This window comes from Suricata suricatta, chromosome 7 (assembly GCF_006229205.1).
Source record: "Suricata suricatta isolate VVHF042 chromosome 7, meerkat_22Aug2017_6uvM2_HiC, whole genome shotgun sequence".
Taxonomy (NCBI): domain Eukaryota; kingdom Metazoa; phylum Chordata; class Mammalia; order Carnivora; family Herpestidae; genus Suricata; species Suricata suricatta.
In genome coordinates this window covers 129,311,598-129,330,220 of record NC_043706.1, presented here as the reverse complement: position 1 = coordinate 129,330,220, position 18,623 = coordinate 129,311,598, and the positions used below count along the sequence as shown (strand labels likewise).

Here is an 18,623-nt window from a genome sequence, read left to right as displayed (position 1 = left end):
CTCAAGCTCCGGAATGGCAAGATCATGGCCTAGGCCCAAGTTGGTCGCTCAACCGATTGAGCCACCCAGAGGCCCCTATGCAGGGTCTTCTTGCTGACAATCTACTTGAGCCACCCTTTAAGTACAATGGGGACAAAAGATTGTCACCTTCCTGAAAAATGGTAGGAGAAATCAAGAGACATGAAACTGATATCTGATCAGAACACTGTTTTTAAAAATATCTACTTATTTATTTTATTTTTAAATATTTGAGAGCAAGTGGGAGGCAGCAATGAGAGAGAGAGAGAGAGAGAGAGAGAGAGAGAGAGAGAGAGAGAGGAGAGAGACCCAAGCAGGCTCTGCAGTGTCAGCACAGAGCATGACACTGGGCTGGAACTCACGACTGTGAGATCATGACCTGAGCTGAAATCAAGTCAGATGCTTAACTGACTGAGCCATCCAGGCGCCCCAAGATCAGAGCACTTTTACTTTACTACATAGCTCTTTAAGAACTTAGCGCATTGTAGGAAATGATGATTTATATTTTAAAGAATTGGCACTTACCTAAAATTAGTTATTGGCCTTTTGAATCCCATTTAGAACATTAAAAAAAATTATTTTTTACATTGATTTATTTTTGAGAGAGAGAGAGAGAGAGTTAGGGAGGGGCAGTCACACACACACACACACACACAGAATCCGAAGCAGAGTCCAGGCTCTGAGCTATTAGCACAGAGCCCAACGAGCCCACAAACCTCGAGATCATGACCTGAGCTGAAGTCGGATGCCCAGGCAACTGAGCCACCCAGGCGCGCCCCCCTTTAGAACATTTTAAACATTACCCACGTTTGCTATTTCATTTACAACATTAGTATTCAAACCACTGTCATATGAGCTCTTTTAGCGCCATAAAAAACTACTGAAAACCACAAACACCTACCTCTCTAATGAAACAAAACTGAGGAGCTTTATTTCTTGGCTAATGATCTGATGCGAAAGACGGTTTCAGATTTCAAAAAGTTCATGAGCATTAAATTATTACTAAAAAATGGTATCCTACTTTAAAATACACTGAATTTTTAAGATGCCTTAGAATAGGTACATTAAGTCAACTTAACAAGTGTAATCAGCTTTTCTGAGCAACAGAGGTTTTTAAAAATTCAGGCAATGGGATTTTAAGTATTTGCATGGACAATGATAGTGTACTGTTTTCCTAAAATGTCATTTCCCCCCCTAATGTTACTGATTGGGAAAGAGTTGAAGTCCTCATTAGAACCTGGAATTCTTAATTTTCATTCTTAACTGAGAACTAGGTTGGCCTTTAAATAAAATCGAGTCTGTTAATTCATCTTGTTTCAACAGGAACTCGCCAAACTGGAAATTTAAAAAATATTTTCATTGTCCTCTTTATACTGTATAAAGGAGTCATTTCTATTAAGAAACAATGGGATGCTAAAGTATTTTAGAGATTATGAATGCTTAAGATTAAAGAAACACTTCTTATCTGTGACTGGCATATATATAAACTCAGCTCTTTTAAAAAGAAAGCTCTTATACCTGGTAAAAATTCATTATTGATCTTTCTGCCATCTATTGAGGCTCCCTTAAAATCCACTCCTGGTGGGGACGCCTGGGTGGTCAGTTGGTTGAGCGTCTGCCTCTTGATTTCAGCTTGGGTCATGATCCCTGGGTCATGGGATGGAGCTCCTCACTGGGCTCCGTGCTGGGTGGGAACCTGCATGGATTCACTCTGTCTCTTTCTACCCCTCTCCCACTTGTGCACGTGTGTGCATGCTTGCTCTCAAATTAAACATTTAAATTTTTTTTAATTCACAGAAGTATAAAATCCAACAGTAATGCTTGGCGTGGCATTTGTCTAGAACACTCAGGTGGCACTTGGTCCTAGCATATTTATAAACTGTCCCCTCAGCCAGACTGCAAATTCCTTGAAAATAAGGGCTTTTTAAGATATGATAGGGATTTGCATATAATAAAATGTTGGTAAAGGCTATGAAGGATACAGACAAGTGGTTAAGAATCAATTTAGAATCCTAAAGAATCCTTGACCTTTGAAACTACCTCAAATCATAGCGTCGTGCCCCGAAAGGGCCCAGGGCTGGGATCCAGAGGCAATAACAGCAGCAACAAACCAGCAAGGAACTGAAACTCCCAAGTTTTATGAGCCAACTAATGCTAGGTTCCTGTGTGAGATCTTGCCCAAGAGACACTAGCGAGAAAACATGTGTGTATATATTTCAGAAACCATTTTTAAACAAGGCTCTAAGAGGTGGAGGAGGGGCCATACGCGCAGGGCCGGCCTTGCCAGAATCAGACTCACGGGCACGCGGGCCGAGAGCACGAGCTGTGCCAGACACACAGTTCGCATTTTTTCAAGTTCTAGAACTCCTAGAAAAACGAAGATCTTTTTATAAAAGGTATAAAACCACAATATTAAGCAAGATCCCAAAGTGTTACTACCTTCATAGAAACTAATTTTACAGTCATATTAATACATATTTATTTAATGTTTATTTTGAGAGAGCGGGAGTCAGTGAGTGAGGGCAGAGGGAGAAAGAGAGGGAGAGGGACAGGGAGAGGGAGAGGGAAGGGAGGGGGAGAGATGGAGGGAGAGCCAGTGAGGGAGGGGCAGAGAGGGGGAGGAGGAAGGGAGAGGGGGAGGGAGAGAATCCCAAGCAGGCTTTGCACTGTCAATGCAAAGTCTAATGCAGGGCTTGAACCCATGAACTGTGAGATCATGACCTGAGCAGAAGTCAGGAGTCAGTTGCTTAACTGACTGAGCCCCCCAGGTGCCCCAATAAGTATTCATAGATGAGATGGCTTTTGTTAAATTTATCCTTGACCTTGCTCTTCTCTGACACTAAGTCAACTCATTCATTCACTCACTCAGCATTAACTGTTCATCTACAAGAGGGCAAGAAAAATGATGACTGAGGTGTAGTCCCTGTCTGCTGCAATCGCTCAGTCTACACGTGCCGCTGGAGTAACGCTCTTAACCCAGGCCACTCAGACTTGACCAGACGGGCATCCGGGAAACAAGAGTCCCTCCGCGCCCTCCCTCGGTCAGCGCTCTGCCGCTGGTGGGCATGCGGCTCCTCCCTCCGTAGTCAAACACCACCCGACGCCTCTTTTACTTGGAACTTTATTTGGCAAAGCAGCACTGCATAAACTGTTCAGTGACTAGGAGCCAGCTTCCACAGCATGTTAAACCCACGTACATTATCAGCAGCAAGCTGGAAACAGAAAAGCAATACTAAGCTACAAGTCGCCTGTAATTTTAAAGAGGGAAAGCACTGTCCGTTATGTCCTCTCTGAACAGCCAAGTGTTTGAAAGGACATCACCTGCCATCTCCGTAAGTTTAATATTTACAAACGCTTAGTTTTACGGTAACAAAGCAGCTGATTGTGTCTACAGCATGCTAGTCTAGGACACCACATCAAAAGCTTTAAAAAGGAAGCTCATCTCTAGTTTCTTAGTGGCATCTAACAGACATCCAAAATCCAAGAATCTTAACTTGTGAATGGTGATGTTATGTGGTGCACAAAAGCGATCCGATGAATTAAAATTGAAACAGAATTAAGTGTCTAAGAAAAACCACTCCTCAGAATCAATTCACAAACTAAGTTTTCCATTTGGCAGAACCTCATCTTTTAATATTTTAAAGTAAAATGTGGGCATGTTAAATTAACAAATCCACAGATCTGTACTTTGCATCGCTCCTCTACCAATTCAGCTTCTGTGCCTCTTTGAAGAATTAGAAACCCTACAAAACCACACATTTTCATGCTGAAAATAATAGTGTCATAAAGTCCAAAACAAGCTGTGATGCTGTTGGTTTTCAAAAAGCTTTGAGAACTGAGATGAGCAATCCACTGTCATATTATTTACTGGTCAAGCTGACGGCGCTTTTACAGTTCGTCCCTGGGGATGAAAAAGAGAAATATATAAGTAGGAGTTCAGACTATAAAACTTGGCTTTTGTAGTAATTTGGATACAATTATTAAGTAAATACAAATACACCAATCCCCAAGCATTAAAAAAAAAAAAAGAAGAAGAAAAGAAAAGAAAAGAAAAAAAGCAAAGCAAACAGTCCCAAGTCCAAGCAAAAATGGGAGCCAGCCAGCCATACATCTCTCATGCTGCTCTGGAATGGAATATGAGCCCTAAAGGCCCTGAAGTCTTTATTTTTTAGCTCTAAAGGTAACTTTCTTCCTTTAAGACCAAAAATTCAGAGAACTTTTACATCTAGGATCTTGCTAACACTATTTACTACAAAATGATGATGAATATTTAGAGTTCAAACAATTGTTTATAGGTTCATTCACAAAACTGGGCAAAAATGTGGTCTTTTGCTGAGTGTCTGCTAGCAATTGCTGAGTAGGTCCATGTCAAACCGAAGTCTTTGGAAGAAAAAGCATCATCTGGAGGAGTACGGGTCTCAGAAGGCAGCTGCATCAGCTCCAAAAGAAACCATTTGCTCGGCCAGGTGCAGCGCTGCACCAGTGACTGCCAGGGACGGGAAGGAAGGAATAAAAACGCAGCCTAAAATAAACTGTATGGTATATAAATGATGCCCCAATACAGCTGTTAAAAGTGAAAAAGTAAAGCCACCAAAAAAAGCCATAAAGCTTCATATTAGAGGGCAATCTGGGTACAAAAACACTGCTAAGTACTCAAGAATTTTAGGGGTAAAGAAGTATGATGTTTTCAATTAAATCGCAAATGATTTCAAGAAAAAACATATAGGTCTATATATAGTGAGAAAGAGGGGATGAGAAAGTAAATGTATAAAAATGTTAACAGTTGGTAACTCTGGGTGAAGAGACTCAGAAATTCCTCGTACTACTCTTACAATTTGTGTGTAATAAATATTAAAGTTTTTTAAAAGTTGTTAACGTAAATTTGAAGGGAAGGTACGTAAAGAGCTAAAATTTCCCAGGTATGTGGTGAATTAAGAGACTATCAGACAATATGCTTTCTTTTAAAACTAAATTTTGTAAGCTGTGTGAGAAATTATTTTAAAAATTATATCTCCCATTAGCTGCCTTTGTCATAGAATACTGGATTATCTGTTAAATGATAAATTATCATTTCTGGTTCCTTAATATATTCTTCTAAATAATATAAATACTAGAATTCTCACAGAACAACTTTTACTTAAATTCATGCAAGCATTAAAATATTAAAACTGCAAAGATTTCACTTGCAAAGCACTTTTCATAAATTCACTTATTCTTTTTAAAATGTAAACTGAAGATACTGTTTTTGAAAAATAATTTACCATATGTGATTCACCTGTTGCAAGGCATTAAAAATATTGTAAGTATAGATCCTTATTGCCAACAACATAGTACAACATTTCCAAATATCCTCTTCAATTAAAATTTTTTTTTAAAAAAGAAAAGGATAAAAACTCTCAACAAACTAGGTATAGAGGAAACGTACCTCAACATAATAAAGGCCATATATGACCAGCCCACAGCTAACATCACACTCAATGGTGAAAAGCTGAAAGCTTTTCCTCTAAGATCAGGAACAAGACAAGGATGCCCACTCCCGCCTCTTTTATTCAACATAGCACTGGAAATCCTAGCCAGAGCAATTATGCAAGAAAAAGAAATAAAAGGCATCAAAATCGGAAAGAAAGAAGTAAAACTGTCTCTTTTTGCAGATGACATATTATATACAGAAAACCCTAAAACCACCAAAAAAAAAATCAAAACTAATAAACTAATTCAATAAAGTTTCAGGAAACAAAATCAGTATACAAAAATCAGTTGTGTTTCTATACACCAATAATGAACTACCAGAAAGAAATTAAAACATTTACAATTGTATCAAAAAATAAAATATCTAAAACAAATTTAAACAAGGTGAAAGATCTGTACACTGAAAAGTATAAGACATTAATAAAAGACACTGAAGAAGACACAATGCTCATGGATTGGAAGAATTAATACTGTTAAATATTCACACTACCCAAAGCAATCTACTGATTCAATGCAATCCATATCAAAATCCCAACAGCATTTTTCACAGACATAGAACCCTAAAATTTGTAAAGAAGCACAAAAAGCCCCAAATCACCAATGCAATCTTGGGAAAGAAGAACAAAACTGGAGGTATTACACTTCCTGATTTCAAACTATGTTACAAAGCTAGAGTAATCAAAACAGTATGATATTACCAGAAAAGAGACACATGGGTCACGGGAACAGAATAGAGAGCCCAGAAATGAATCCACACATACATGGTCAATTAATTAAGGGGCCAAGAATATACAACGGGGAAAAGACAGCGTCTTTAGTAAATGGTGCTGGGAAAACTAGACAGCCACATGCAAAAGAATGGAACTGACCCATTTTACACCACACACAAAAACATCAACTCCAAATGATTAAAGACTTGAATATAAGACCTGAAACCATAAAACTAAACTTAATGTGGTAATCATTTTGTAGTATATACATATATCAGATCGCTATGCTGTATCTCAAAAAAATTGGGAAAAAATCATACTGTAAAAAAACTAACAATGTGGGACAATACTGACATTTTATTAAATAAAGATTACAAAATTATATGATCTCAGAATTACAGAAGAGATGGATAAAGAACTATGGATAAAAAGAGTAAAAAATATATATATCTACCAAAACGTCAATAGTGGTTATCTCTAGGTTTTAGCACTGTAGGTAATTTTTATTTCATTCTTTGTACTTCTAAAAATTTTAACATGGCACATGCATTACTTTGGTAGTCAGAAACAGTATTATTAAAAACAAATAGAAGGAACTGTATAGCAATAAAAAACAGCACTAAAAAAAAGGAAAAGAAATTAGGTTTATAGACCTGAATTTTAACATTTAGGGCCAAAGAAAACCCAAAGTTTGCTGTCAGCGCACGTGTAACCCTGTCATATCCTATTAAATCCAATCTCTCTATATGTAAAATGAAGATACTTATCTAAAATCTTATAACTTTCAAGTTTTTCATTTTTCCATTTAATGTTCCAAATTCTATATAAATATCTTTCTTTATCTGACTTACACACATAGATCACTTACAATAAAAAGTCGGTTAAGTGTCTGACTCTTGTTTTTGGCTCAGGTCATGATCTCATGGTTTGTGAGATCAAGCCTTGCATCAGGTCTCTCTCTCTACCTCTCTCTCTGCCCCTCCCTTGCTCTCTCTTTCTCAAAATAAATAAACTTAAAAAAAAAAAGTATTATGTCCTAATTTCTAGAAAGACTCTTTAAAATTGTTATGTATGTGCTAACTACATTCTTTAGGTTAAGATTTATATATATTATTTTATTATATAACATATAATTATACTTAATAACTTATTTATTAGGTTAATAACTCTAACCTACTAACATTTAGTATTATATATTCTTTATCAAGAACAAGTGAAAGACGTATTACCAGGAAACAATAATCAAAATCCACGAATGTTTTCTAATTAATGGGTTTTCTGAGGTAATAAAGCAAATTGTACAAAGCTTTATGAGAGACATAAAAAGGATTCCAAAAGCAATAAAATATATCTCTGCCTTTAAGGGTGCAAAATACATCATAATGCTGTGACATCTGTCAAGAAATTGAAAAGGGACAATACGGAACGATACGGAACACAGGGCCAAACAGATACGCTAGGAGCTACGCTGTGGATCTTAGAAATGCCTGACTCGTAACATGTTTTTCACTTTAAGATGATAAACATCGATAAACAAAGTGCTTATAGAATGAGAATCCTGACACATTCCTCGGTTTCACAAACCAGAAATTAACTTATTCCGTGGGCTCTTGTGGCTATTAAAAACAAAAGTAAAACTTATCAGATGATTAACAAACTATTGATCTCTACATATATCAAATGAATATACTTATGTTAAAAAAAATGCAAATTTAGAGAGTATGAAGAGCTTATGGAGCCACTAATACAACCATGACGCACCGGGTCACCAGCGTGACGCCACGCATTCTAGGTCCGCGGCGCCTGCGCCTGGCACCCTCTCTTTATCACCATCAAAACCAGACGTGACAGTCTTCCTGCGCACAAGGAAACGGAAGTCCACATGCGGGCTGGGCCTATGCGGCATGGGGCTGCGGCAGGCCCGCCGCCAGCGCTCCTGCTTCCCCGCATAGTTCCTATCGAAGCTCCTGGCAAAGACTGGACCTCACCCTCACAGAGCACTGCAGCAGGCCCTGGATTCCTCAGGAGAAGGATGGAAAGCTGGTGAGAAACAAGAGAAGACTCTGAAGAAAGCATGGGGATGAGCTGTTAAATTAATCCGGAAGAAGAGCTGAAAGAACAGAGATCACCTAGCCTGGCAATAAAACTGACTAGGAGCTTTTTAGATGGTAATTCCCAAATGTGGGATGAACACTCAGAAAGTGGTAAGCGACTCTCTTTAACCACATTCTAGCCTTACCACCAGCACCTTAATTCAGGCCACCGCCATTTTACCCCTCGCTTGCTACAGCCACATTCTGTTGCTGACTCTAGCTCTGTCCCTTTCCAATCTACTCTCTACAGCACGGCCACAGTCATCTTTCTGAAATGTAGTTCGGATCACTTCACGGTCTGGCTTCCACACTTCAGGTGCTCTCCTGAACACACTGCACTCTAAGTTCCTGCTTGTCTTTAGGTTTGTTTGGATCTCCCACAGGACTAGAAGTCCCAGGGAATGGCCGGTTTCAAGTTCACAGCTCTGTGTCCACGGCCCCAGTACAGTCCCCGGCCATGTTGTCCCTGCTTTCAGTGGGTTCCAGTAAAATGGTTCCTCCCGTATGGCCTAGCACGGCAGGTCCCTGGCCATGTCAACACCCTTTACTGATGCCCATAACCTTGCCCGCATTTCTCTGAATAGTCCTTCCACTACAATCACTTTAAAATCCTAGCTGAGCATAGTTTGCTTCCTGCCTTGACCCTGCCAGAGAGTTTAAGAATACAGATGGAAACAGTGGATTAATGGTCTCTTGGTTTTCAGTTTGTTTTCAGATTTTGTCTTACCCATATATTCTTTAAACCTATACTCTTGAAACGTTTACAATTAAGTAACTGACTGTCTTTGTAATTAAAACTCTACATCTCTGGGGCGCCTGGCTGGCTCGGTCGGTAGAGCGTGCGACTCCTGACCTCAGGGTCATGAGTTCAAGCCCCATGTTGGGCACACAGCTTACTTAAAAACAAACACACAAAAAAATCAAACTACATCTTTGGATGTAGGAAAATGTGTTTGAACAAACAAAATTTACCACAGAAAGAATTGGGAAGTCCTCCTAGTACATTAGAGAAATGTCTCCAGTGATACATACATGTAAAATTGCTCAATCTTTTAAAAAGCTGAAGACCCAAAAGAAAAACAAATATATATATCTTTAGAGATAAATGGTAAATGGCTAAATATTTGTTCATAAATTTAAAAATTGTTCTAAATTTAATACAAATAGTTTAGTTTTATAAGGAGTAAATATAGGTGTTGTGGGAACCTAGAGTTTCTATGACCTGGGAAGTGGGGAGAACCTCTTCATGAAGGAAACAAAAAGCGGCCTAAAAACAAGCTGCACAGAAAATTGGGTGGAGGGCCAGGAAAGCCCCCACGCAGGTGAAAGTCTGAAGCTTAAGTGTCCAGCTTCATGCTAAACCCACCTCTGCTTATTAGAAAAACAAAATACCTTTTTATAATTCCTTCATCATCGAATTGACAGTGGAATGTCCAACACTAACATTTATTGTATATAAAAGAAAATTTTAACTTATTAATGAAAATCTAAACTCTTACTTGGTATCAAATTTCAGTAAGTTCAGTGATCTTTGCCCCTTTTATACAATAGCGATTACACTGTTAGTAACAATATAACCATCCTAGAAGCAAAGTCGAGGAAGGTTGCAATTAGTTGTTAAAAACTGTATGATTTTAACTGATAAAACTCACAGCTTTTTCATTTTTTTTTTAAAGCAATGGCCATGCTCCAGGTTAAAATTCAAAGAAAAGAGCTATATCCATATTAAGTGAAGAATGAAGTGCAATTCCTCGTAAGATATCCCAGAAATGGTCAATCAGAGTTTAAAGAAAAACTCGGTTTTGAACAAACTGAGTTAGATTCATTACTATTTTTGCCATTAAACATTTATTCAAAGTGTCTTTCACCTTCCCATAAAACAAAATTGAGGTCTAGTAAACTTATAATCACCATTTTACTTAATAAAAACATATAAATAATTATCTTAAAATAAGTACCCCTGTCAAACAAACAAACAAACAGATTCTAAAACAAGGAAACTGTAAAGCCTTTCTTATTTTGGCAGTTAATTTTTAACAGTCTTAGCTAGTGTCACTCTTACTGACTGACCTCACTCCTTCCCACTGGAGGATGGGGGCGAGGGAAGGGAGAAGGAGAGAGGCCGAAGAGAAACCTGGGCTTCAGACAAAATATTCAGATTACGCTGAGACACAAACACAGGTCGGCACCGTAACGAGCCAGGCCGCGCTGAACGTTAGGCTGCGTGCTGTGGCCCTTTGGGTGGGTTTGTGAGACCTGGGCACTCACTCGGAGCTTAGAGAAGTCCGCCCCTCCCCCGCCAACCCACATCCCCAGAACTCAGAGTGGCTTCAAAATGGGCTGGCCGGTTCTATAGACTGGGAGAAGTTTCCTCCTTATAGTGGCTCTGAAACCCTGGCTGAATGTAAAACAGGCGCAGGTTGTCAGACAGAATGTCAATGAACCTGACTGAAAGCGAGAAAGCAAGCTGAGAGGAAGACCGTCCTCTCTGGGATTCTGACACCTTTGAAAACTGGGGCAAGAGTATCTTTTCCCTTCTTTCTCTTCAGGACAATGGTGCAACAGGGTGTGAACGGGCAGGAAATGATGGTCCTTCTCTTCAGACCAAAGCTTTTATTTCCAGGACCTTAGGGCAGTTACAAAAATGATCTGTGAACATAGAAAACTAATGGCTGATAATAAATTATCCCTAGAAACTTCTGAACTGTGGCTAAAAGCCTCTTTAGAAAAAAAAAAAGACAAGAAACACCCGCTTTGTGCCAGCCAAGTCTCACCCCCCTTTCCCAAAGATATGAGTTAAGCCAAAAGAAGAGCAGACTCATGCAAAATTTGTCTAGACTTTTAATGTAGTAAATTTCTGATGTTAAAATGGAGTAGCGTAAAGGTGACAACCAAAAAAGCAGCTCTGGTGGTCTAACGTCTTAGAATCCACACCCTTCACCTTGCGCGTGTGGAAGAAGAAAGAGCAGAAGGTAAAATCACTTCCACCTGGCCCACTGCTTCTCTCTGTCTGTCAAAGGCACGTAGATCACGCCCATCAGGGGCTTCATCTTGACGCTGCCGTCCTGCAGCTTGTCGTACTGCTCCAGCATCTGGTTGCCGCCCGCCGGCCCCACAGGCAGTATCAACCTCCCGCCAGGCTTTAACTGGTCTATCAGCTAAAAGAAAAAGACGTACACACCAAGTTACAATTTTATATGAAGAGTCGTTTGACATCACTATCAACAACTCCCTGTGTCCATGGGCACAAAGCAGAAAAGGGATTTAAAATCAGTACACACATACTTTGATGGTTAAACTTATGACTCAGTTACCCATCGACCTCCTCTACTAAACTACTGGTTCTCTGATGAGAGGGACTATGATCTTACTCATCTTGTGCCCTTGGCATCTAACAGGACGCGGTACAACTGCAGGGCTCACAATGTTCGAGTTGAACCACGTAATGTAGAACTACGCTCCTTGGGAAGATCAAAGGCGAAGTACAAAACTTCAGTGCCTGTCTTGAATCTTTGCGGTGTGGAGTGGGGAAGGGAGTGGGCAGCACAGGAAATCAGCAAGGAACCCCTGTCCTTCACTGCAGAATTTAGGACATCACTGAACCAAAAACAAGGGGGCCTCGGTTTTATGCCTGAATTCAGGGTTACTGGCACCATGACACAGCAAGGGAGGGCTAGAGTCCTGAAGCAGTAGGAAGAGGATGCCCTTGTCGATGAAAACCAAGACTACTCAGCGAAAGCCCTTTCGGTCAGAAAACATTTAAATCGTATGTCACCGTTTGAATGTAGCCTTCAAATGACTAGTAATCAAAGACGGGAAGGAAGAGACTTGACTTTGGAGAGTAGCATCTCTCTCCTGAACCAGAAGCTCTACCTTCTGAGATCCCATGACTTTCTCTTTTTGATTTTTCCTACTGCCTCTCCCTTCCCTCGTTTTTTTATATTATTAAAGTGATTTCTCTAGCAGTATTCTGTGAAACAGCACATGGAATATTTTAAAAGAGAGATATTATAAGATCTTCAAGTCTAAAATGATCTTTAATTTACATATTTGACAATAAGTGTGGGTACAGAATTCAAAGCTGGAAGTCATTTTCAGTTCAGATTTGTGATGGTTTGTTCTTCTGACTTGATTCTTTTTTTTAAGTTTTTGTATTTATTTTGAGGGAGAGAGAGAGCACACGTGGAATGTACATGCGTAGAGTAGGGGCAGCAAGAGAGAGAATCTGAAGCAGGCTCCATGCTAGCACAGAGCCTGACGTGGGCTTGGAACCAACATCAAGAGTCAGACACTCAATGGACTGAGCCACACAAGTGCCTCTGACTTATTGATTCTAATGCTGCTATTCTGCAGTCTGATGCCTTTCTGATTACCAATCCTTAACAGATTATGTTTTATTATTCCAGAAGCTTCTAGAATTGTCTCTTTATCCCTGATATTCTGGAATTTCATGGTGATATTATGGTTCCCCCCCCCTTTTTTAAGTGTTTTTTAATGTTTATTTTTGAGAGATACAGAGACAGAGCATGAACAGGGTAGGGGCCAAGAGAGAAAGAGACACAGAATCTGAAGCAAGCTCTAGGCTCTGAGCTGTTGGCACAGAGCCTGATGCCAAGCTTGAACTCACAAAGAGTGAGATCATTACCTGAGCCGAAGTCATATGCTTAACCGACTGAGCCACCCAGGTGCCCCTAAAGTTTATTTATTTTGAGAGAGAGAGAGAGAGAGCGAGCAAGCAGGGGAGGGGCAGAGAAAGAGGGAGAAAGAGAATCCCAAGTAGGCTCTGCACTGTGAGAGCAGAGTCCGATGCGGGGTTTCAGCCCACGAACCATGAGATCATGACCTGAGGCAAAACCAAGAGTTGGATGCTCAACTAACTGAGCCACCCGGGCACCCCTCCCTTTTTAAAAAAAAAAAATTTATCATACTGGGCACTCAATAGATGTTTTGAAACCATAGAATCATGTCCTTCAGACTTGGAAATTTTCTTACTTAGGGCTTAGCACTAATTGTTCCTCATACAGAATTTCAAGTGGCGGCCCCTCTTTTCAGACCCATGATTCATCTGTGATTTCCAAGGTCCCGATGCTTCCAAATTCTAAGCCCTTTCAAAGTTCTGCAGAGTAGGGGCGCCTGGGCGGCTCAGTCAGTTCAGTGTCCAACTTCAGCTCAGGTCACAATCTCACCATTCCTGAGCTTGAGTCTGTGTCAGGCTCTACACTGACCGCTCGGAGCCTGAAGCCTGCTTTGGATTCTGGCTCTCTCTCTGACCCTCCCCTGATTATGTGTGCTCGTGCGCTCGCTCGCGCTCTCTCCCCTCAAAAATACATTGATAAAACTTAAAAAAAAAAGTTCTGCAAAGCAAACTGCTTCAGCAATGATACCCTCGGCAGCCTCTTTAGTTCAACTTTCCCCGCCCTCCTGAGTCAGTTATTCTGCTATCTGCACACGCCACGGGTTCAGGAGCGCAAGCTCCTCGATAATGAAATATGGACCCTGTGGTCTGTTTCTCGTTTTCCCAGCTGTTTCGAGGTGATATACAAGAGAAGGCATACCCATCTTTTCTGTTCCCCTGAAACTGGAAAGCCCCTCCCTTCAGCAAGTCTCTCTTTCATGAGGTGTATGAACACCCCTGTAACACTCCAAGTGCTACTGCAAACATTTCAATAGATACTGAGCTAAAGCCAGAAATGCCCTTCGAGATTATCTCAGGGTCTTAGTGGGGAAGATAAGCCCTGTATCTAAACACAGCTCTATTTCACATTTTAATTGCTCTTACTAGGCTGCATTATTAGTAAATAAGTAAATAAATACCTATGGATCATGTGTCCATATGTGATCATTCATTGAGCTAGTCATTCATGACTTGTACATCTTTCCACAGCATATATATTTTTAAATTTTAAATAAACTCTGTGCCACACGTGGCGCTTGAACCCATGAGATCAAGATTTGCATGCTCTACTGACAGAATCAGCCAGGCATCCCCTCTACAGCATATTAATCCTCAAACTAAAATGTCTTCAGGGGCGCCTGGGTGGCTCAGTTGGTTGGGCGTCCAACTCTTGATTTCAGCTAAGGTCATGATCCCAGAGTGGTGGATCAAGTCCCACATCTGGCTCCACACTGAACATGGAGCCTTCTTAAGATTCTCTCTCTCCCTCTGCCCTTCTGCCCCTCTTCTCCACTCACACTCTCCCTCTCTCCAGAATAAAAAAAAAAAGATAAAAAATAAAAAATACAATGTGTTAAAACCACTGGTTTAGTTTTTTTTTTAAACAGGTAACAGGGCCAGAGAAAAGAAGTAATTTCCCCAAAGTCATTCAACCAGTAAGCACCCAGTTAATGACCAGAACAAATTTCCAGAACTGTGGAAAACTCAGATACCATAGAAGCCTAAGATCTCAGTGAGCTTAACCAAGGATTATTAAGGGATGACATGTTTATCAGTCTTACTAAATTAAAACCAATTTTGTACTTAAATCCTTTTTGATTATGTAATATACAATACTGGAATATCCTTCCCTCTCATTGCAACTATGCAAACCCTACTGTTCTTCAAGATTCAGTTCCAATTCCACTCCTGCATATAGTTTCAATGATGACTCCATGCAAAGTCCCCTCCCTGCCTTGAGCTCTTACAGTACGGATCTTCTCTACCCATCAATATATACAATGTGGTAATGACGTGCTATCACACTGGTAATTTCCCTGTTCTATGTATGACACTTAGACCCAGAATATAAGCTTTGTGAGGGCAAAGTGGATGACAAACACTTCCAGGCCTCACCTATGCACTCAACAATCGTGCATGTTTTGGTATTTAATGAAATACCAAGTGATTATCGATTATGAACTCCAGATGGATTTTCCTAATTCTATTAGAATACTAGTTCTTAGATGGATCAAACACGGCTTCAAATAGGACAGCTACGAATTGTGATAATCTTCAAACCATTTACACAACTCTTTGCATACGGAAAAAAGCCCTGCATACTAAGTATAATTAAAATGCATGACATAAAAGCCTAACTATGCTTTGAACATCATCTAGAAGTCATTTCACTATAAATATTTTATAGCTGTAGTTGACTAAAGCACAAAATCACAGGGGGAAAAACACAACTCACTGCCTGGGGCACAACCGGGGCCGCAGCTCCTACGTGAATAGCATCATAAGGGGCTTCTTTGGCATATCCCATCCGTCCGTCTCCCACTGAAAGAAAAGGAATTATGGTTTAAAAATCTGTTCAGATAGTGAAGAATTATAGGAGGTTTAAAGCAGAGCAAGAGAGACTTTAAATAAATGATGTTGGCATATTGGGATATTCATATGGGAAAATATATACTTGAACCTCTCTACCTCTTACATAGAAATCAATGTCAGAAAGATCAAATGTCTAAAAGGGTAAAATGATAATGCTTCTGAGAAATAACATAGGGGTATATCTTCACGATTTTAGAGTAGTCTTAAAGATTTAGGACACAGAAAGCAGAAGAAGCTGGGAAGTCTGATACATTAAAATTAAGTACTTCTATTTATCAAGAAAGTACCAATATGAATGAAAAGGCATGCCATGGAATGGGAGAAGAAATTTACAGTATGTATAAATAGACAAAGGGCTAATCTATAGAAGTCCTACAAATCAAAGAGAAATATGAACAACTCAGTATCTGAAAAAGACATTTCACAAAGGAGGAAATCCAAATGGTCAAACAAATGAAACCATATTTGACCTCACTGGTTAAGAGAAAAATACAAAATTAAAACCACAAAGAGACACTGCTCTATACTCACAAAGTGGGTGAAAAGAAAAATCTAATGGTATCCAGTATGGATAAGACACAGAGCACAATGTGAACTGGTTCAATCACTTTAAAAAAGTTCTGCAGTATCTACAGTTCCCTATGAACGTGCAATACTCTACATAAACCAATGCTTGGACTGGGAGTGCATATATGCATCTGGTCCTATGTACACATTTGTTCACGGCAGCTTTCTAATTCCCCAAGTTGGAAACAACCCAAATATCCATCTATGGCAGAATAAACAAATTTACGGTGTAATATTATACAGCAATAAAAATTAACTATATGATAAGATGGATGAATCTTACAAATGAAAGAAGTCATTCATCATAGACTATATAACTGTATGGTTTCATTTATCTGAAGTTCAAAATAAAATTGAACATTGGCTATGAAAATGCAATTAGGTAGTATATGCATACAAGTAATGATGCTGGTTACACTAAGGAGAAGGGAAAGAGTTCTGAGGAGGGAAAAGCAAGCAGAGGACATGCAAGCCAAAATCACGTTCCCTTCCTTGATCAGTGTGGTAATTAAACAGGTATTTCCTAAGCTTCACATTTACGCTTTAAGCGTGTTTTGAGGTCTATTGTGTCTTATAACAGTACAAAGTGTGCTCATATGGAAGTATGTCCACTGCATACTGCTGAATGGAAAACGCAAACTATAGAACAGATTGTATGAGTCAATTTTTTTTAAATGTGCATTTATGTATATTTATTTGCACATATATTTATATCTAGGAAACTTCAGAGGGAAAAGGAGGGGGGTTTCTTTTTTATCTGACACATTTCTGCACTTTATTTTTTTTCCCTACTATTCTTTATAGTTTATTATCAGGTTGGTTTCCATATAACACCCAGTGCTCTTCCCCACGTTTTTCAGTATTCAAGAGTCTCACATGTCTGCACCTTAAATTTTTCATAATGGACACTTGCTATTTTGCTATTCTTAAAAAGCAATGAGGAAGAACTCACAACATGAGCAGTGTCTGAAACAGCTGATAGTCACATCACCACCCGTGGTCAAAGTAGAACCAGCATAACAATTTACAGCAACTGTTTTCCTTACTTAGTACTTTAAAGTGCACGTTAAAAAAAAAAAAAAAGGCAAAAATTAGCTTGAGTACTATTTAGCTTGCACGGAAGCTTCTGAAAATAAAAATTCTCTGGAGAGGAAATTTTTACAGGTTTCTGATACTCACCAACCAGCTGCACTCTCCCTGAAGACAAAAGCATTGCATCGTCCTTTCTGACATTATTTATTGAGTCGTCTACTAGCTCTTTAATGTGGTCAATTCCTATGACTTTTCCAGTAGATCCAACCTGGAAATGAGGGAATAGTTCAATAGCTCACTGGCCTAAATTTGTCTTCCTGAAGTGTCAGTAAAGTGTTTCCTCACCTAAAGTCATATTCTTCAATGTGAAATGAAGACAAACAGTTCAAGCCTCCAATGATATGGTTATTCAGTATACTATAAAATAGTTACCAAATAAACTTTCTCAGCTATAACTCTCAAGTGGATAAATATATTTCAGTAATTAAGCAAGAATAAATTACAAAAACTTGCAATACTAAAAAAAAATTCTTTCTTCAATTTCTGAGTTTCAAACCCTAAATTCTGAAGCAAGATTTAACTGCCAATGTTAAATGGTATGTGGTACAATCATTTTTAATTTGAATTCCATCTAAAAGTAGGGCTTTAGGGGCGCCTGGGTGGCTCACTCAGTGAAGCATCTGACTCATGATTTCAGCTCAGGCCATCACCCCAGGGTTGTGGACGGAGCCCCGCATCAGCACGGAGCCTGCTTAAGATTTCCCCTCTCCACGCCTCCCCCCTGCTTGTGTGCACTCTCTGTCTCTAAATAAATAAATAAATAGGGGCGCCTACGTTGCTCAATTGGTTAAGCATCGAGCTCTTAGTTTCGACTCAGGTCATAATCTCAGAGATCATGAGTCTGAGCCCACCATCAGGCTCTGCATTGACAGCATGGGGCCTGCTTGGGATCCTCTCTCTCTCTCTCTCTCTCTCTGCCCCTTTCCCACTCATTCTGTCCTCCTCTAAGTAAATAAATAAATAAACAAGTAAAAATAAAAGTGTCACTTTAAATAGTAAAATTTACATAAAAAATTCTATAGGGATTTCTGTACCCGATTTTACTACAATATGCAGAAAATATAAAATACATAAAAATACGAAAAAGCTCTAAATCTAAATTATAAAATAACACAATAAAGACTCTGAAGTCAAACTAACTGGGTTCACAGCTAAGCTCCATCACTTACTTACAACTCTAGAACCTGGGCAAGTCACTCTGTGAATCAGGTTCCCCAGCTATAAGAGGAGGAGGGAAAGGGCACATACCTCACAAATGATGTGAGAATTAAAAGCACTTAGAACACTGATTAGTACATGGTAGATGTGTGAAAAACATTAACACTTTTAAGAAAGATTACTCAGAAATCTAATGATTTTTAAACCATAAATCTTTCTCTGAAACCATAAATATGTCAAATATCGAGA

General features: G+C 39.3%; 1 protein-coding gene across 2 annotated transcripts in view; it reads right to left on the bottom strand.

Moving 5' to 3' along the window:
• Positions 1-3,121: 3,121 nt before the first annotated feature.
• PCMT1 (protein-L-isoaspartate (D-aspartate) O-methyltransferase) overlaps positions 3,122-18,623 on the bottom strand; it is a 45,385-nt gene continuing 29,883 nt past the window's right edge. The window contains exons 5-8 of one of the 2 annotated variants that reach the window (XM_029943921.1): positions 17,304-17,424; positions 15,421-15,506; positions 11,279-11,448; positions 3,122-3,919 (exon numbers count right to left, since the gene is read on the bottom strand). In XM_029943921.1, the coding sequence (XP_029799781.1) occupies positions 3,907-3,919; positions 11,279-11,448; positions 15,421-15,506; positions 17,304-17,424 (390 nt within the window). In that variant the 3' untranslated portion in view covers positions 3,122-3,906. Of the gene's footprint in view, positions 3,920-11,231; positions 11,449-15,420; positions 15,507-17,303; positions 17,425-18,623 lie in introns of both variants that reach the window. The other variant, XM_029943922.1, reaches the window with a different exon arrangement.